Source organism: Haplochromis burtoni, unplaced genomic scaffold (assembly GCF_018398535.1).
Source record: "Haplochromis burtoni strain Fernald_Lab_line unplaced genomic scaffold, NCSU_Asbu1 Contig_21, whole genome shotgun sequence".
NCBI classification, from domain to species: Eukaryota; Metazoa; Chordata; class Actinopteri; order Cichliformes; family Cichlidae; genus Haplochromis; species Haplochromis burtoni.
In genome coordinates, this window is record NW_024582382.1 from 3,401,794 (window position 1) to 3,422,212 (window position 20,419).

A 20,419-nucleotide genomic window follows, 5' to 3' on the forward strand; every position below is an offset into this window, starting at 1 on the left:
TACCCACAAGAGAAGAAACCATATACTTGCAAGTGAAGCACTCATTGTAATCTAATAACTATTCATTATGTCAGTCATAAATTAGTACTTGTGGACTGTGATTTGAATCATTTTAAATTTGCACAGAGTTGTTTTCAGACTGTCTGCATTAAAATTCACAAAAATGGTACATAAAAGTCCAGTAAGTGGAGCAGGGCTCCTTCCCTGTCTTGTAATTTGCAGAAGTACGAGTACAACAGACGCCGCAACTTGTCTGCAAGTGTGTGTGTGTTTTCTTTTTTTCTTTTCTTTAGTTTGTTGGTTTTTGGGGGGGGCGGGGTTCTTCACAAGACTAGTTTGGCTTTTTTGAGTTCTCTTTTCTTGAACAGTACAGGCTAGAATAGATTTGCCACTGGCTAAAGAAGAGTTACTGTATCTGCATCTACCAAAATATCCATCTGTTAATCTCGGACTCAGGCGGAAAGTTCTGAACTTTGATGCACTTGTGAACACATCTGTTGAAGCCATGATGTGGCGGCCCTTCATCTTCAGCTGCTTAATCGCATGCACAGGTGGGTCTGTTTTGTTTTGTTTGCTTGTTTTTGCTGTGCTTGTTGCTTTGTTATATAGTTACCATATTATATTTCTATAGTTTTAACACAACGTCCAGTTCCTCTTCAGGAGAAAACCTTCAACCACATTAGCACTGGTCTTAAGCATTTTACTTCTTCAGATTATCAGTTTAATTTAAATCCACTTTATGAAGTCATTATCTAAAATCTTTAGCATTTATCACTTGGAGTCTTTCTAGCATAAATCTGCTGCCTTTAAAGACAAACAAAAAAAAGCCTAGCAGCTGTTATATTGTAGATATTGTCCTATTATGTATTAAGTTGCAGGTCATTAGACATTTGACCAGAAGTCTTCAATCCAAATATGCTACAAATTGCTTCTTTCATTGCAATAATTCAATGAATGGATCATTATTTAGCAACTCTAAAGCAGCTAAAGTATTTTAGAGACTAAAGTGACCAAATTATATTATAATTTTATATTGGGACTTACTTTTAGTCTGTGTTTGTTTTTATTATATCTATAATTTTTCCTTTATCCTATTTTAAGACATTTAAAATATTTTTAGAAAATCTGTAATGTAATTTACTATGACTTATTCTTTATGCAAAAAAAGTACTTCGCCGTTTCATCTCACTTTCAACATTTAGTTTGTGCCTCAAGGCCTCTGTAGCTCCATCATTATCTCTTAACCTCCAAATCTTCCATTATGTTAAGTATCAGTAAAACTATGAATGTTGTAACAGAGGAATACAAACAATTTCATGGTTTTTACAATAAAAATATGTCCATCTATATTTTAAATCCAGAGTTATGAACAGTGTGATCAAAAATCAAACCACTCTTGAAAGTTAAATGGAACGTGTCACCTAAAACGGGTCAGTATATTACAACCACCCAAGTTGCAATATTGTCCATGCATCTATTCTCGTCCGCTTATCGTTATCAGGGTCACCTATCCCATCTGCCATAGGGTGAAAGCCAGGGTACACCTTGGACAGATCGCCAGTCTGTCGCAAGGCTGACACAGAGAGACAGGCAACCATTTGCACTCACATTAACATTCACCTAACTCAGATGGTAGAGTGAAACTCATCATACGCCTTAAGTCCCTTACTCCCAGTATTATTGTTTTATTTTATTTATTTATTTATTTTTAGGAAAGCTTGTGAGCACTTCATGTCCATTTGACATAACCCCTCCTAGAGTTGTGGTGAGATTTGGAGACTCCTTATCAGCAAACTGCACCTCACTATCTGACCAGACTGATGGAATGGGATGGGAGTGTCCATATGGAGGATTGGACCTTACCCAGGGTGTTTCTTCTCTTCTATTTAAAATTGACTCTGTGCCAGGGTGGGAGTTAGGGCCAATGTGTTTTGTAAATCTCCATGATGGTGATAGTGTGTGAAAACATTGCCAGTCACTGTTTATAGTGAGTAGCCTTAACTTGGTCTAACATTTCTAAGAAGGTCATTGTTATTATATTTTCACTGATTAACTTTGAGTCATTTTATTATTTTTAAAAAAATTATTTTCTTTTTCAGAAATGCCAGACAGTGTGTCTCTGAAGAATTTACGTACAGTGGAAGAAGGCCGACAGTTTGTCATACAGTGTGATGTTGTTAATGTTGCACCAGCAAGAAATCTCTCATGTGTTTGGCACAAAGGAAATAAGATCTTGTCTTCTCAGACATTTGAATGAGTCCATGTCCATCTCATGTCAGTAAGTCATCTGTCCTCACTCTGACTGCTCATAGAGATGATGATGGAGCTGAGATCTGGTGTGAAGCAAAGCTGAACCTGTGGCCAGAGGAACAAGGTCCTCCTCCAGTGCGTTCAGGGCCATATTCTGATGTACTCTGTGAGTTTTTAACATGCTCTTAATTTAATCACCACAAGCTTTCATACTGAAAAAATGAGCTTTTCTTTATTTGTCTGTATTTTGATTGGATGTCCTCAGACCCACCAACTTTCACCAATAATCCAAATGAGAATTTGGAAATGACAGTTGGGAGCGAAATATCTTTAAATTGTACAGCTAAAGGAAATCCAGTACCATCCTACCATTGGCAGTTCCCAAACTTTACACAAGTGTGGTACAGGAGTCATGATGTGAATCATCCTATTTTGACTCCATCATCTAAGTTTCCAGGGGTCTATATCTGCACCGCCTCAAACAGCCAGGGCACTGCGACCAAATACTTTATCATCACCAAAGCTCCACGTAAGTTCTTGGCAGTTCTTTGTCTGTTTAAATCTTTATTTTGGGATTTGCGATTGATTTTATGTAAGAAACTTTCCCATCTCTCACAGGAGATCAAACAATCATCGCAACAATAGTCCGACTACTTGTGGCCTTTGGACTCCTGCTCTTCCTTGCTTTTCTAGTTTTTACGACACACAGAGGCATATTTTCATGCAAGAAAGGCGACTATCTCCAAGGACAACCTACCTCATCAGTACCAGTATAAAACAAATTTGAATGGGTGCATGCTTGTTTTAAAGCTGTAGCTGAAAAAATGCACCATCTTGTCAGCTATCGCTAAAGCTCCACTAATCAAGAGACTGCTGTCCAAACAAGCAAATTTAATCTAGCAGAAACGTGTTTAACAGCAACACTGTGAGTGTAAACATGTGTATAAACAAAACAGATTAATAATCAGATATCATCCTCAGCTATTCATTTATTTTAACTTTTCGCTGGACAGAAATAAGAAGGAACAAATTTGCCTCTGACTGTCAACTGAAACTTTTTCTAATTCTAATTTTAGAAAACCGCTTGTGATTTTTATCAAGTCTTTATGCACGCCTGTGTTTTTCTCTCTCAGAAAACAGGAAATGCAAGACATTTTATTGCATGTTCACATCTTTTCATGTGCTCAATTTAATGTATGATCCACACACATCTTTACAACTTTTAGATATACAATAGAACAGCTTTTATTGTCACTGTTACAAGAACAATGAAAGGCTGTTTGGCGTTTCTCCATGTGTGAAGTACGCAATAGCATAAGTATTTACACAATCACAGACAAATTTAAATTTACACAAGAAAGATATGTACAAGTTATACATACCCCTGCAAACATACGGATACACCCATACAAACATACACGCATATACATACATATATGTATATACACATGTATGCATGCGTACATACATAAACACACATATTTCCCATGTACGCGCTTACATATATACATATACATACACAATTTTAATGATCTAGAGATCAGAAATGAGCTGACTTGTTTTCTGCACCACAAAACGGAGGAAAGTTTTATTTTTAATTTCCTTGTATGCAACGCTTGGTTGAAAAAACATTGATTTGGTTCTCAATTTTGAGGGCAGTTTCAATGCTTAGATGAAAAGTAAGTGTGTTTTGTTGTAATCTGTTGTTGTAATGTAATCATAAAAAAACTCTGATATTTGTATATGATTTTTAAAAAAATTTAATTTCATCCCCATTTCTTAAGAGGGGACAAACACTTAAATCGGAAATCTCTGGTTTTAATTACTCCACTCATCAATTTAACTGTTATTAATGGAAATAAAACACATTTTTTGGGTCTAAACATGCTCAAAAACTTGTATTTTGCACACAGCTGTGGAATTAGTGTAAGGTCTGGTTCATTCCTACGTTTCAGTCATTTCAAGGTGGTAACATTCACTCTTTTTTAAAAAAATTTATTTTCTATGATTTGATCATTTCATCTAAAAGAGGGCTTGTTAAACTATTAGAAAAATGTACTGGTTAAACTGAGGATGTTATGCTATAACAATTTTGTTGGGCTTGCTACACATTACTCATTATTTTTCTTAAAAGTAATACACGTGGGTTAGGGTACATACATGTACGTTATTAATTACTTAACAAAGAAAGTATTACATTCCTTTCCTGTTACTCAGTAAAATGACCTGAAGTGCACTGTCCCATAATTAATGGCTAGCAAAATAAAACTGTGGCTACAGTTCACATACAAGTACAAATACAGGCTACAATGTTATAAGCCTGTCTGCTCATCACTGCCTTTGTTGCCTGTCAAGATACTGGGTCGTGTGACCAAGTTTTTGAGTTTAATGTACCTTTTTTTGTGTTTTCGTTTCAGTTTAGCTCATTTAGTTGCTGTTTTAGTCTTTTGTTTCTTAGATCCCTTTTTCGTCGTCTCCCTGATTCGTGTGTCTACCTGTCATGTTTCATGTCTGTGTGGTTCTTGTTAAGTTCATGTCATGTCTACGTCTCCATGTTTCCTGTTCTATTGAAAGAGTCTTGTGTTCATTGCTTGTTGTGTTTAGTTTCACTTCCTCCTGTGGTGTCATGTTAATTTGTGTCAGCGTTTCCCCATGTGTGGTCACTTCCCTTGAGCACCCCTTGTATGCATTTAGTCAGTGTGTTTCCGTTCGGTCTGTGTCAGGTGGTCTGTTGTCATCCCCCATGTCATGTTAGTGTGTTTCATGATGATGTTCAGTCTTGGGTGTATCCCTTCACAGTTTCCCTCATGCTCCTGCTTACCATCATCTTCAGATCAGTATCAATGTCGTCACAGTTTTGTTATAGTCATAGTAATCATAGTTTAGTCTCGCCCAGTTTAGGTTTAGTCTTCGTTCTTGTCATCTGTAGCTTTTGCCTTATTGTTTGTAACAGTTTTATATCAGCCACAAGAAAAGGCTCGCTTTTAGTTCATCACAGTTTTGTCGTCCTCCGTGTCCTGCTTTTGGGTCCAGTTTCAAAATTTAATCGGTACACCCCGCCGTGACAGCTGCCTGCTGAAGTTTAGGATCTGACTGCAAAGTGTTTGACTTGACAAAAGGGATTTCTGACGTTTTTGGGCTTTTATGCCTAGTATATTTAGTCATACTGGTAAAAATACTGTAGTCACCAGGATTTACAAAGTGGTTAGGTATAAAATAAAGAAATGACCTGTTTTGCAAGTATCTTTATGTGTTTGCATTATTGAATGAATATTAAAATCAATATAAACCTTTCTGTCCACTTAAAATATATTTTTAAATCTGTGATTTTACTTTTTTTTTTTTTTTTTTGAATTTTTTGGTTTATTTTAATGACCTTTTTTACTTGATAAACAATTTTGCATTTCACTAGCGCACTCTTGTGCTGTAACTTAAGAAAAGTAATTTAGTAAAAATCTGTAGACCACTTTGTTCTCCTGACACACAAACTAAAATAAGCTAACTGTAGAGCATAGAAAGAAAAAGTGTTTTCATTTGCATTTATAAGATGAAATTAAATGTTTTAGAATTATACTGCAACTTCAACCTCCTGTCCCAGTATCACCAATTCACTCTGGTTGAGAAAATGAAAATCCTGTAAAGGATTAAAAGTTTCTAACATCAACTAAGGTAAAGTGTAAGTCCTCATGGCGGACAATGGGTATTAATCCATACTGCATAGCACAATTAACAACATTGCCTAAAAAAGTATAAACAGTAACAGTCCTGGAAGACACAGTTGAGCTGCTTTAGCTGATGATCCTCTCACACCAGCCAACAGAAAACAGTAGGTGGTGTTTTGTTGAGAGTGGGAGGGTCGTAACACATTTGGACATTATTCAGTCTTAGAGCTTCTGCATTTGTAAATCTTGCTCCTCTAGGTCTGTTAGCTATGTTTCATAGCAAAACATTACCATAGTGATCAGAAAAGAAATTTCACAGTAAAATCAAAGCCTAAACATTAAAAGGATATGCAAATTAATGTATCCATGCATCCAGAATACCAGCAGAGCTGAAATAATGTGCTAAATTTATCATTTTATTATTTTTAATTGTTACTATTTGACCACATGCCGAATTTAAATGTTGCTGTATCATACTATATGGCTATGTTAAGCTTTCCTGTATCATTCTAGGAAAGCCTGTGAGCACTTCCTGTCCATTAGAACTTAGCACTCCTAGAGTTGTGGTAAGGTTTGGAGACTCCTTATCAGCAAACTGCACCTCATCATCTGACCAGACTGAAGGAATGGGCGGGATGGGAGTCTTCATATGGAGGAGTGGACCTTACCCTGGGCGTCACTTCTCTTCTGTTTAAAATGGACTCTGTGCCAGCGTGGGAGATAGAAGCAATGTGTTATATGAATTCCCGTGATGGTGATCAGTGTACAAAAGTGTTACCGGTCACTGTTTATAGTAAGTAGCCTTAACTTTATCTGAGCACGCAATTTTTAGTATTCACTGAATAACATGAAAATAACATGATTACAGTTTTTTACAGACGCTAGGACACATTTCTCAATACTTAGGTCACTTTTGCAAAACTCCTCACACAGTGAGCACAACAGAAGTCTATGTGGGCTAAACTGAGGATCAGTTATCATTGTTTTGGCACAAAATGCATTCAATGACTACATCTCTCAAATTTCATGAATTATTTTCTCACTCAGACACAACAACTGCCAAAAATCTTTGTACGTACAGGACATTTTGCATGTGCTTACATACTGTTTTCAAAACTGTTAAACTTATGGCCAAAACAATAACACAATGCAAAACTTAAAAAGACAGCAAAATTCAACAGCAATATTTTATTGAAACATATTTTAAATCTAAAAATGCAGTTTAACCAGCCACAGCTGATTCTCATTGTAGATGAACATCTACACAGGTGTTACTCCTTCAATTTTTCAACTCCTTCAATTCTGGCAGCCAGAAGATTCTTTCCTAGGTGTATTGCCCTAGATGACATAGAGGATGTGGATGAGAACCTGTGGCCAAATGGAGAAGACCGAGTAGATTAGCATTACTATTGTATGTGTATCAGTGGATGGTGTGTATACAAATTCTTGTATTTTGGGATTACTTAGTGCAAAAAAATAAAAATACATAAACAAATATTACAGTTTTTTCTGATTGCTTAAGCACATTTTTTGTAACTATTGGCTAATTTTGCAAAACTCTTCACACAAATAAGAAAACCTGTCACCCAATAATCAAAACATTGTAGTTCTCTTGCAAAAGCAAACACAGCTAGATTAACTCTTCACACCTTCGTAAAAATGGTGTTTCCGTATCAAACAGTACACACAAGCCATCATCTACTAAGCACACAATGCGCCAACTGCACACTGATGGTATGAATACAAAACACATCTGGCTTTTGCTTTCTCTGTGCACAAGGTAGGCTATGTCAGTTTGAGCTCATACTTCTGTCATAGATCCATAAGCATAGAGGGATCCAAACTTCAAGTACTGGTGTTTATTCAAACACATCAAAACAAACACAAGTGTTTATTTCCAAGTATAGGATTATTTGCAATCGCCATAATGACTATATGGGTTACTTGGTCTGCAGTGAACATGCTTCCTCTGCCCCCAGCATCTGGTCATCTAGCAATTCTGTAAAGTAACAATTTCAGTATTTTTACATCAATGGTATTGGTGTGTTTCTCATTGGCATATGGCAGTGCTACAAATCTTTGTGCGAAGTGACTGTACTAACCGATTCTCATTTCAAGATGTCCTTATGGTACTTGCTACAGTGTAGCGGCTCGAGTTAGGCTGGACCCGTTGGCCAGCTACCCTCAGGGTCATTCCACGGTTGATTACATGGTCCACTATTGTAGCTCTGATGTCATCAGCAATTCTATTTCTTACTCTTCCTACCCTTCCTCTCCCCCCTCCTCATCTTCCTCTCCCCCCTCCTCGTCTTCCTCTTGCTCCTCCTTGTCCTTGTCGTCCTCTTCATCCTACTTCTTCACCTCCACGTCCTCTTCCTCGGCCTCCTCTACTTCTCACTCTTTCTGCTCCCTCCATTGTACTCCGCACACACAGCTTACCTGTATTATAGTGCTTAGGCTGATTGCAAAGTGAACTAATTATCTAAAAAAGTTTTCACATGTGAAAGTGTGCCAGACAGTTGGCAAATTAGTGTTAATGATAGCCATACATGTGTATACTTTTGCTAGGAGTGTGTTGGAAATTTGGTAATTGAGTGTTGTGCAGTGAATTGTGCCTACAGTTTTGCAAAGTGTGTGTTACAAAATTGCAAACTGAGTGCAAAGCAGTTTTTGTGCTTTTAGTTTTGCAAACTCAGTGAGTGGTTTTGCTATAAGTCTGAATAGTTTTAGAGATTGTGCTACAGGAATCACAGTTAGGGTTTAAGCATTCAGAAAAAACTGTAACGAATTCTGCATGATGTCTGATTCATTCCAGTAACATATATTGAAATTATAAACAGAGATGTGTCCTTGTTTTACACAAGAAAACACTGTGTAATGCTACATGTTGTTAGTGTTTTTTAGGTCATTGTTTTGTGGGTGACAAAGTGTGTTTGTCGGCTGTCAACCTTTGCTAGTGTTCTGGAAGAATGAGTTTATTTGAGACCTGAACAAAGTGTTTTGGTAGTTGTAGTGCATTTTGAATGTGTCCGGCAGCCTCTGTCAGTGTGCCCCAGGGTGGCTGTGGCTACAATGTAGCTTGCCATCACCAGTGTGTGAATGTGTGTGTGACTGGTTGTGTAAAGCGCTTTGGGGTCCTTAGGGACTAGAAAAAGTGCTATACAAATACAGGCCATTTTAAACTCCAGCTGATGCTTCTATTACACTCACACACACTAACTTGTCTTGTCAATCACTGCCATGTCATTGCTGTATACCAGCCATTTCCAAGAGTCAAGAGTGCTGCATCACTAAAACCATAAAATCCTCAATCTAATCAAAATACAACATAAAGTGATGCATTTCCTTTAAAAATGTATGCAAAAAACATAAATCTCACAGGCTGCTGGCTACAAATTTCTGCCAGACAGATGGAATGGGATGGGAGTGTTCATATGGAGGAGTGGACCTTACCTACAATTTTTCTTCTCTTCCCCTTAAAACTGACTTTGTGCCAGTGTACAAAGAAGCAATGTTACATTAATATTATTAATGCAAGAGCAGTAAATGTAGGTCAGAGTAATGACTAATATCACAAACTAAACCACTCCTACTACCAGTTTTGATTGATTTTTGTATATAAATATATGTCACTGTTCATCAGAATGAATTTGTATCACTTCGGCCTATCTGCAGTGCCTTCATGGCCCACTAGGAGGCTGAGCCAACACTTTGTAAATCACTGCATTATATTGTCGGACTCTTTTGGCTGCATTTGTTATGTTTGAGATTGTGGTCTTGCTTGATTCTCTGACTTACTCAGTTTGCCTTGTCCTCCTGGTCAAGATTCATGGGGAGTCAGCTGGCTATGTGTGAAGAATCATGTTTCATCTCCACCAGCAAAGCCTTCATTTGTGGAAAGTTTTGTTGGAGAGTAGAGTCTGTGGATCATTCTGGAACCAGTCCCATGATTTAGGTTAACTGGAAACTTGGTTTTGGATTTCGTTTCCCCACCCAGGAGAGGAGCAGCGATGGATTTTGGAAACCTTTTTGGATATCTCATTCATAAACTGATCTCTACTGTAGACTGAATTCATGATTTCTCTAGGTAACCCTCCAGACATGTGGATGAAACTGAATGTGACCTTGACAGAAATACCTTTTTTTCATTCAGTAAAAGGACTAAATGTTACAATCCCTGATGGTACATTGCTTCAAATGGAGAAAGTCTTGAGAGATGCCTGTTATGAGGAAAGGCAGCCCAGAAACTTTACTAGCTGGACACATTTTTGTGTGCTCCAACTTCACAGGGTGTTTCAGTCTTTTATCCCAAGCTAATCTGCTATTTTTTACCTTCCTTGGTTACGTTTAGGGATTAGAGATCTGATCTAGATTATCATATTAAATTTGGGACATATCGTCAGCAGTGGACCTTGGATTCATCGGGTGAGCTGGAAGGGGGGCGCCTGATCTGGCTTCCCACACCTCCCTGTCGGATCAGGCTGTATGCTTTACCTCCCCACTGCCTTCCAGAAAAGGGAAGAAGAGCAGGAATATTTTTCCTTTTCTTTTTTCTCTTCCATTCCTCCTTTAGGTTTCGCTACCATGAGGTTAATTGCATGGCCCCCAGGAGGCCCTGAGACAGCTGTATCAGTCAAACAGCAAAGTTTCTAGTGTTAGGTTTTCTACCCCTTTGATGCCCTCTCCTGAGGCAGGCACACCACGGGTTGATCAATCCTGGGCATGTGTCTCATGGTTAGCTGACTGCTTTAGCTGCTCAAGTGATGTCAGCCCTCTTTAGCCACAGCCAAAGAGGGCTGATATCACTCTTTAGCCACAGCCAAAGAGGGCTGACATCACTCTTTAGCCACAGCCAAAGAGGGCTGACATCACTCTTTAGCCACAGCCAAAGAGGGCTGACATCACTCTTTAGCCACAGCCAAAGAAGGCTGACATCACTCTTTACCCACAGCTAAAGAGGGCTGACACAGCCACAGCCAGTGACTGGTCCTCTCAGGAGCTAATTCTCTATGCTAATTCTCAATTCTCCCGTTGGGCCTGTCCTCTGATTCCAATCTCTCTAAGCAGTTTTGCTATTGTACTGGCAACAAAGCCTCTGCACCCCACTTCTACCGGGTGCACCTTGATCTTCCAGCCTCTGTCCTCTGCCTCAGCTGGCAAGTTGGCATACCGCAGCTTCTTACACTCAAAGGCTTCCTCCATTGCATCCTCCCACGGCACTGTCAGCTCAATGATGTAAACAAGTTTTTGGGAGTTAGACCAAAGGGCGAGGTCTGGTCGCAGAGTAGTTGTTACAATTTCTGTGGGAAAAAATGGCCTCTGAACCAAGTCCACTTGCATCTGCCAATCCCTGACAACCTTCAGCGGGCTTAGGTCCGGGGGTGAAGGGCTAGTCCTTGGCTTGTCTCCCTCCCGGACAAATGCTGATGAGTACTGATGCTCCTCTTGGTTCGTGAAAGGTTGAGCGTTGATGGATTTCCTCTTGCACTCAGCTTTCTTGGCTAGACACCTGAGGACCTGAGTCCTCTTTGAGTTCACTTTTATCACTCAATTTTGTTTTGTGTGTGAATACTCAGTACTGTAACCTTTTCAAGAACATCTTCTTTCAGTCTTTTGAAAACGAAAGCAGAACACGACAAACTCATTTTACGCGAGTTTGCAGTTGAAATATTATATCTCTACAAACCACATCGGACCTTTCTCTTGTCTTTAGGAGCCTCTGGTTTTATTTGTCAAACTAACAGGAAGATGTCATTATTGAATGTTCACAGTGCATGTAGTTTCTTAGAACGTTTGCTTGTGGAAACGATAGAGTGAGTCAACGCCCATTTCAATGTTCACTTCATGTATACCATGCTGTTCATTCATTTGTTTGGTTGGCAACATGTTTTGATGCTGCGTTTTAAATATATCATGTTTAATATTGACGCTATGTGAAGTGAGGAGGGTTTATTGTAACACAGGGTTATTCGACTGAGCGTCTAACGGTCTTACAGGACGCACATGAAATGCGAAATAACAGAATCCACGCCCCCCCCAACACATACACACTGCTTAAACCCAACTATTTCTTTAGTTTTCACCGAACACAAAGAGAAATCAATGAACTTGACTCGCTGTTCAAACACTTTCTTATTCTAAGTATGGTGTCACTCATGTGTTTAGATGCTCGGGCGGATTTATTTCGCAAAATCACAGCAAGTGCAAGACATTTTTATTGCGTGTAATATAACGTATGAACTACAACCTTCTGTGCAATACTTAGAATTTTGCTTGTGCAAACCAGAAAGTGAGGAAACTGTTAACTTCTTCAAAATAACTCTGCATTTTCCTCCACGGGCGTAGTCTTTCTGCGCCTGACGAAAGAAAACGAAAGGAAGAAACGCACGAGTGTGCGCACATTTAGAAAAAGCTGTTCAGGTGGATCTGCTTCGTTTTTAGTTTCCTTCTGAGGGTTTTGTACGCTTGGTAAAAACACTATGTTTTTCTTCATCTTTATTGCGTGGATAGGTAAGTGTATTTTTTTTCTTTGCGCTCTTTACTTTGTTAAAGTTACGAAATTATAGTTTCAGAACGGAACCCATCTTTCGGATGAAGCGCGCTGTTTCTTTTACATCAACTCCGTTTTTAGGGTCTGAGCACTCAAAGTGCAAAGGTCCCGTTGGGATTGTTCCGTTTATTATCATTTTTTTGGTATATATGCATGACGAGTCCCACAAACAACAAACTTTTAAATTTACATTGCGCACACGTGTCAGCAGCTGTGAGCATTATATGTAGGCCTGTTTTCGAAAAGTAGTCTACCTCCTATGTCCTTTTCCTAACAACACTTAAAGATGGTAATTCACAGTGACTTAGGGGAAAAAAGAGTTGTAGGCTGAGAATCTGGACTACCTGACAGTCGTCTCCCAAACCCGAATTTATAGTCCCGCACGTGTCAGTCTGCGTATAGGGTTTCCGTTACGTCTGCGATGGAGAGGTCGGCACTACACAAATAGACAGAAAATATCATGTACAGATATATTATGAATATATTCACTTTTTAAATTATTAATATTGAAGCTTTTTTTTCTTTTTGATCAGGTTGGCGCAGTTGTTATTGGGCTAGCAGCACGTGGCAATTAAAAATCACAGTTTAGGTATTTGGAGTGACTATGGTTAAATTATCCGTTCATTTTACTTGGATCCTGATTTTAATCCTTAAATCAACTTATTTCCTTACCACTATCTCATGCGGTCAAGTGAGCCCTCACTTGCGAAGGTAGCCGTCCTGTCACTAAGGGCTTGTTACTAGGTGTTGCTGGCTGCACAGTGAACATGTGTCAGATTTTCCTGCATCTATTTTTTTTTCTCTCGCTCATCTTTTCAGCTCCACATTTTCGCCACTGTTTCCGCACTAAACACTGCTCCACACGTTGCGCAAGTGCAAAGCAAAAGTATTGGAGGGCTAGCTCTGGGTATGTCTAGGAGATTTGATTGGGCAATACAGTTGGCCCATCGGCGCAAAAGTGCGTCGCCCAACAGGAAAATGCCCGGTATGCCAGTTCACCAGTCCATCTCTGGAAGACACTGTGCGCTCAAAGATTTCTTTTCAACTCAGACAGCTCTGTATAGCCGGAACTGACTCTTGTGACAGCAGGTGTAGCAACAAAGCAAACGGAAATACGCTGTTAAATTATCTACTCAGTTAAAAGGAATTATATTCTGACAGCATTTGCAATAGAGGATGTTAAGGTGACACAAAGTTGTGGTCAGAAATTTCATTCTTATGGTGACACATCTGAATAACTTGTATTTATGTACAATTTCTTGAACTGGTGATCTTGGAATCGGCAATTGTTTGAAAATGTCTCATTAAGCTTCTAGAGTGGCCTTCCCAAAGCCCAAAGAACATCTAGTGAACCCACTACAACCTGAATAAGACTTGTAAAGCTACTACTCTTGTTAGTATTTGTCAGAGATTTTCTATAGAGAGTGCCCATTGAAACCGAAGTAAATTCAATCATTCAATTATTAGCAGTAACCTCACCAAGTTTAGTGGGTGGGTGGGAGATCTCAAACTGAAACAAATCTTGAAGAGTCTGCAACAGTGATCCAAGATAATGTTAGTTATATAATTTAGTGTGGCTTTATTCATCACTTTGGACATTGAGTATCCTCCTCAAGGCTTTTCCAACTGTAAATTTTGCTGCTCCAGGTCTGTTAGCCACGGTTCACAGTGAAACACTACCAGCATATGCACATTTGATAGTATTTTTCTTTACTATTTGATGATACGCCTAACTTAAGCTTTCCTGTATTGTTTTAGGAAAGCCTGTGAGCACTTCCTGTCCGTTAGAAATAAGCCCTCCTAGTGTTGTGGTAAGGTTTGGAGACTCCTTATCAGCAAACTGCACCTCACTATCTAACCAGCCCGATGGAATGGGATGGGAGTCTCCATATGGAGGAGTGGACCTTACTGAGGGTGTCACTTCTCTTCTGTTAAGAATTGACTCTATGCCAGTGTGGGAGATAGAGCCAATGTGTTATGTGAATTCCCGTGATGGTGATCAGTGTACAAAAGTGTTACCAGTCACTGTTTATAGTGAGTAGCCTTAACTTTGTCTCACACTTTTCAAGTATGTCATTAGTACTTAATAACTGGGTAAAATTAATTCATTTGATTTTTTTTTTATTTCAGAAATGCCAGACAGTGTGTCTCTGAAGAATTTAAGTGCAGTGGTGGAAGGCCACCAGTTTGCCATACAGTGTGACATTGTTAATGTTGCACCAGCAAGAAATCTCTCTGTGCTTTGGCACAAAGGAAATAAGATCTTGTCTTCGCAGATATTTAATGAGTCCATTTTATCTAATGTCAGTAAGTCATCTGTCCTCACTCTGACTGCTCATAGAGATGATGATGCAGCTGAGATCTGGTGTGAAGCAAAACTAAACCTGTGGCCAGAGGAACAAGGTCCTCCTCCAGTGCGTTCAGAGGCGCATATTCTGACTGTACTCTGTGAGTTTTTAAAATGATCTTAATGTAATCAAAAAAATATTTCTTTGTATTTTCATTTTCAAGTTTTTCTGTGTGCCATTTGATTTCACATATGCCCTCAGACCCACCAACCTTTATCAGCGCTTCAGATGAGACTCTGGACTTGCCAGCTGGTAAAAACATTTTAAGTTGCAATGCAACAGGAAACCCTTTGCCATCATACCACTGGCAATTCCCACAAGCAGCACAAGAGACATACAAGGATCAGGACGTGAATTATCCTATTTTGACTGGACCATTTGAGTTTCCAGGGGTCTATACTTGCACCGCCTCAAACTCCCAGGGTACTGTGACTAAATACTTCACAGTCAACAAACCTCCAGGTAAGTTCTCATCAGTTAATTCAGTACATTTCCCATCTTGTTATATTTTATCATCTATGATTTTTTTTATTCTTCTTTAGGTATTGGTCCCGGGGCCATTGCTGCGATTGCAATTGCTGCAATTGTTTTTGTTATCTGTACTTTGGGAGTGATTCATCGCAAATACAAAAGATAAGAGAATGTATTTTCAAAGCCAAAAAATTTGCTCTGTGCCATGTTTGAATCCTCAAAGTTTTTTAGCTACATTCTTAAATGTATTAAAAACATGAGGACTGGTAAAGCTCAAATAGCATGTTTTGTTTTAGCAATTTGTATCCATACATTTTTTTTATGGAAACATGATTGTAATTATCAACTGTAACGTCTGTATTTTTTTCTTCTTTCGATGTTTTAGTGTTTTACTTTTTTGACACCATAAGGCCTATCTTTTCAAATGCAGGCTTCATTTGTCAAGCTCACTGTGATTCACTGTGTAGTGCTAATATAAAGAAAAGTTGGGACAAAGATCGCATCAACATAAACCTTTCAAGTATTTAACCGCTTAAAATCCCCATCAGTATTAGTATGTCCTCACTAATGCACGCTACAGTTTTTAGGTATAATCTCCTGAAAACAAGATTAGTAACTTTTTGCAGCATTGCTCACTTGCCACATGTTGTCTTTTGTCAATTTATTTTTGATCTGAAATCCAGTTTTACAAGTGTGCACACATTAAATCAAAAATAAAGTTGATAATAAGTGTCATGATGGTCATTATCTCTGTCTAATCATTTAGGTCTTGTAAAGCCAGCTAACACTTTTGCCAAATATGATTTTGTGAAGAGCTTCATTCCTCTTTTCTGTTTACGTCTCCAAATCAAGAAAATCAATGTAGTGTTTGTCTGATGTCGAACACAAAAAGGTTTAAATCAGGATAAAAGCCTAGACAGAAAATGCATTAAAGAAAAGAAATAATGACAAAGACATTTACAACTACTCTCTTTATTACGGTAACAGCCATATTTTACCATGACAATAAAATATGGAATCTTCCTGGGATTTACACTGAATTCCTCAGTTGTTTGACGGTCTGCAAAGAGAGTGAAATTTAGTCAGCGACAAGATTATACAACATTATGACAAGTACATTGACAAAACTGACAGACTGAACTCACTTGGCCCATTCAACATTGAGAATAAGATGATCATATCCAAATCCTGACACTCCTGCGATGGCTCTTGCTGCATCCTCCCGACGGTGGAAACTGATAAAGGCAAATCCCTGTTGGAAACAGGATGAGATTACTGAACCATGCTCAGTTTCAGTTCAATGTCAACAGTTTTTTAAAAAAGGAAAAGAAAACGCACCCACACTCAGCAGCTGATACTTAAAAAAATATATACAAAAACGACAATAATAAAGTCAAGCACTCAATTTTCACTTTCACTGGAACACTTGACAGACAACATGTTTGTGTATTTTCTTACGAACAGAAAACTAAACACTGTAGTCAATTTATCAGCTACACCGTCTTGGAAAGAGGTTTGTTAAGAAATTGTTGCTGACACTTTATTAAATCAAATGTCCGCTTTATAACTGACCTTCGACTGTCCCGTGTTCTTGTCCTTGGCCAAATAGATCCTTGAGATTGAGCCAAATGGTCTGAAGAGCTCCTGCAGGTCTGTCTCACGGGTGTCCTCAGACAGGTTGGTGACACGAATGGTAGCATTGTCATCAGCTGTCAAAAACAAACAGTGTTTCTATTGAACAATACTTCAGGCTGTGCAGGCATTATCAACCATAATACCACTACCATTACACCATCCACTAGTTTCTAAAGATCTGTTTTGAAGCCCTGAAGTTTAGCATTTCCACTGTTGCCATCTCGGTTGCAAAAACTGGATGCAATTTGGGAGGCTGGGTGTGACTGTAACACTGCAAGCTCAGTGTAATGTCTTTTGACTGACAACTCATTAGCCATTGAGCATGCAATTTCATCTTCCTTTTTGAAACATAGCATTACTAAGACTTCCAAAAAAGTGAAAAAAAATAAGTGAGAGCCCATAAACTAAGAAAGCCTTTCCCTCTAAACTTCTATAGGACTGGAAGTCTTTTTGAAACCCTGCATTTCTATTGCCATCTGGTGGCAACACAATAGAAAGCCACCAGATGGCTGCATTGCTGCACTGCCTTCATTTTTCTGACCTGGAAGTTACATCCATGTTTTATAATGCCTATGGCAATTTCTCAAAGAATAACGGGTGTGAATAGTATAAGCAGACAATGTGCACCCACCTCTGCGGTTAGGCTGCATGGACTCCCCTCTTCTGGTGCCTCCATCCCTCAGGCTCGGAGGAACATACTTCCCGGTCTTGCTCTGTGCAGGCTGTGCAGGCTCTGGCTCCGCTGGTGAAAGGAAAAGCATGCAACATTAGTCATGATAACTTTAGGAACACCAAACCGCAACAGAACATCTGACAGCAAAAATTTGACTATATGAATGGTATGTTCATGATACCTGAACCAGCAGGCTTCTCCTTGTCTCCAGTAGAAAGCCCGAGCTGTTCAGCCAGCTCCTTCTGCATTGGACCCAGGGTGTCCTTGTACGGACAGCGTGTAGTCCAGTGATCACCTTTGCAAATACGACAAGACACGATCTTCTGTCCTTTCAGTTTGTTCATCGGATCTTCATCCTGGTCTTGGGCATTTAAGTCCTACAAAATGAAAACGATACATCAAGTAAAGATGCAAAGCTACACCATAGTTAACTTTTTTTTTTATTATTAGAACAGTAAACAAAAGCAGTAACACAAAAAAAACAAGACTCTCACCTCTTTGCTGGAGATGAAAGTCATGAAGACATCATCACTGACGGTAGTGGTGGCAACATTAGGACCTGGTGCATCATACTCAGAGTTACCAAATTTCTTCCAGTTCTAAAATGAGTGCAGGATAATGTTTGACACAGAGTTTACTATTTTGTTCATGGATAAAGTGGAAAAAGGTTTACTTTTATTTAATTTAAAGACAGACCTTTCTTCTGGCAACAGCTTTTGAGGCTTTCCTTGTCTCAATCTTAAAGGTTCGCACAATCTAGAGGACAAACAAACAAAATCAACAACAAATAAATCAATATTAATATTAATTAATAATATTACAAACAAGTTCCTTTGTATACAGCAAGTGCAAATATTTATGAAGGTTATGTTAAAAGGACTGGTTCTCATCTAGCAGTCATCTACTCTATTCAGGCTTTATGCAACATGTCTCATTCACCAATTAACAAAAGCATTTTTTCTACCTTGCTTTCTATCTAACATTAACACTTCAATGAAAGCATCAGGTTCAGTGTCTCGCCCAAGTATAGTTTGGCATGCAGACTGGAGCAGCAAGGAACCGAACAACCAACCTTCCAGTTAGTAGATTACCTGCTTTACCGCAGCCACCCTGAACTAATGCGCCTCTAATAAAATCTATACAAATCTTGAAAAATGCAGTCTTACTCAGAGCTTTCAGATGAAACTATGACCTCTAGAGGGCATCTGGTATCAATAAAAGAAATATTAAAAACCATTTAATGACTACATCTGTAACTTTGCTGTATAAAATGTCAATTGAGAAGTTTGTAAATTTAGAATCTAGTAGATGGAAAACAAGAATGGGTTTTACTCTGTATCTATGTTTTAAATGTGCCTGTAATTGCTTTTTAACATATATTACTCATAGCTTATGAAGTTCTAATGCTCAAAATAAATTGTACAACCCATCATGTGCCACAGGGTTTCAGAGGTGCAGCCCAGGGTTGACCATGGACACCACAGACTAAAGCCTGATAACCTTACACAATCGATGATAAACCTTATCACACTCCGTTACAGAACTGCAGTTATATCAGTAACAACCGTTTTTCCTGCACTTTTTTGTGCAGCCATTTTTTTCATGCTCCTCCAGAGCCCTGTTTTAGACTGCAATTACTACATTGGCGACACCCATGCTTAGCAAAGGATCAATGAGTGGGAGAAAAAACTACTTGTCCTACAGCACTACAGACAGTATCTATATCTCCTTAACAAAAGTAATGCAATCACTGCATCTATTCTTATAACTCTATTGGTCTACAAATGCAATGATAGATGCATTTTTAACCATTTAAATATAATGAAGATAAGACTTTGTATAATGAGTCTTGTAAAAACGACATAATAAACGTTTTATTACCTTGTACTTCTTTCCATCATCATCTATTTTATATTCCGTGACAGTTTTAATATTTCCTTTGATGGTCTCCTTGGGGGATGGCAGTGTGCCTGTGAAGAAAACATTCAGTTTAGTCCTTGAAACTGCTAGAAAAACGATTGTTTTTCACGCCCCGTTTCTGAAGAGCTTCGCTTCCCACGTATTCAATCAAACTCTCAATGAAAGCACCATCAAGGCTCATCTTTTGATCAAATATCCAGTTCTGAATTGGATTTCACACTCGGGTGTTCTTATTTGCAATAAGACACTTATTGACTTTTGATTACCCGTGGCGCTGAAACCCTACTTCTAACACAGCTGTGTTGCTAGCGTAGCCTGCTAGCTGATAGCTGCACTCATGTTAGTACTGAGAGACCCTGCTTACGTCACTGTTACAGGCCTCAGCATATATCGGTAACTCTTTTCATCAATAAATCGTCCATCCATGTCAGTCACACGAATATATCACTCCAGCTTTTGCATAATTAGACAACCCAAATGTCTCAGGTAAACACATTTTTAGCTCTACGTTTACGCCTAACAACCACGTGGAAGTGGAAACCGCCTAGCCGGCCTCCTTCTTGAGTCACTGGACTACAGCAGATGTGTTAGCATTAGCTAAAGCTGATAATAGGCTCTTTACCTTCATCTCCTTCCTCCTCAACTTGATCAGCCCAGCTGGGCTTGGAGCTGAAAGACAGATGCGAAAATGCAACGTTATTTTGAGCTCAATAAAGACTTCACAGTATGAAATGAAACAAACAGAACTTACTCGTCGTATTCACTCGACGGCATCCTCACTGCTAGCTTCACTTTAGGACCGGAGCAGTATGAGTCGAGCGGCGTCGCTACTGTACGCACTTCCTACCACTTCACAATAAAAGTGTAGTGTAATCCCCTTTTTTTGCTTCAAAATAAGAGCGCAGAACTC

At 38.8% G+C, this 20,419-nt stretch overlaps 2 protein-coding genes and 1 long non-coding RNA gene across 3 annotated transcripts; 2 read left to right on the forward strand and 1 right to left on the reverse strand.

The window, feature by feature from the left end:
* Positions 1-326: 326 nt before the first annotated feature.
* LOC121814138 lies at positions 327-2,202 on the forward strand. Its single transcript, XR_006054118.1, has 3 exons — positions 327-551; positions 1,713-1,987; positions 2,100-2,202. It is a non-coding gene; the product is annotated as an uncharacterized LOC121814138 (long non-coding RNA).
* A 9,838-nt stretch (positions 2,203-12,040) lies between these two features.
* On the forward strand, positions 12,041-16,014 carry LOC102305123 (intercellular adhesion molecule 1). Its single transcript, XM_005939895.2, has 5 exons — positions 12,041-12,422; positions 14,221-14,496; positions 14,593-14,910; positions 15,012-15,272; positions 15,353-16,014. The coding sequence occupies exons 1-5, from the start codon at positions 12,392-12,394 to the stop codon at positions 15,445-15,447; spliced, it is 981 nt and encodes a 326-aa protein (XP_005939957.1). The 5' UTR covers positions 12,041-12,391; the 3' UTR covers positions 15,448-16,014.
* A 223-nt stretch (positions 16,015-16,237) lies between these two features.
* On the reverse strand, positions 16,238-20,388 carry eif3g (eukaryotic translation initiation factor 3, subunit G). The gene is made up of 10 exons (XM_005939891.2): positions 20,261-20,388; positions 20,132-20,178; positions 19,471-19,559; positions 18,286-18,345; positions 18,084-18,188; positions 17,771-17,966; positions 17,548-17,658; positions 16,854-16,990; positions 16,427-16,533; positions 16,238-16,341 (listed from the first exon to the last, which is right to left on the reverse strand). Exons 1-10 carry the CDS (start codon positions 20,281-20,283, stop codon positions 16,326-16,328), a joined length of 891 nt encoding a protein of 296 aa, XP_005939953.1. The 5' UTR covers positions 20,284-20,388; the 3' UTR covers positions 16,238-16,325.
* Positions 20,389-20,419: the final 31 nt, after the last annotated feature.

What these genes read in the sequence shown, in the direction of transcription:
- LOC102305123 (XM_005939895.2), top strand. Translation starts at nt 12,392, where the DNA reads ATGTTTTTCTTCATCTTTATTGCGTGGATAG. An exon ending in GTTACCAGTCACTGTTTATA is followed by an intron (nt 14,497 to 14,592) that starts GTGAGTAGCCTT and finishes TTTTTATTTCAG; the next exon opens with AAATGCCAGACAGTGTGTCT. An exon ending in GCATATTCTGACTGTACTCT is followed by an intron (nt 14,911 to 15,011) that starts GTGAGTTTTTAA and finishes ATATGCCCTCAG; the next exon opens with ACCCACCAACCTTTATCAGC.
- eif3g (XM_005939891.2), bottom strand. Translation starts at nt 20,283, where the DNA reads ATGCCGTCGAGTGAATACGACGA. An exon ending in AAGCTGTTGCCAGAAGAAAG is followed by an intron (nt 18,189 to 18,285) that starts GTCTGTCTTTAA and finishes CACTCATTTTAG; the next exon opens with AACTGGAAGAAATTTGGTAA. An exon ending in AGAACACGGGACAGTCGAAG is followed by an intron (nt 16,534 to 16,853) that starts GTCAGTTATAAA and finishes TGTTTCCAACAG; the next exon opens with GGATTTGCCTTTATCAGTTT.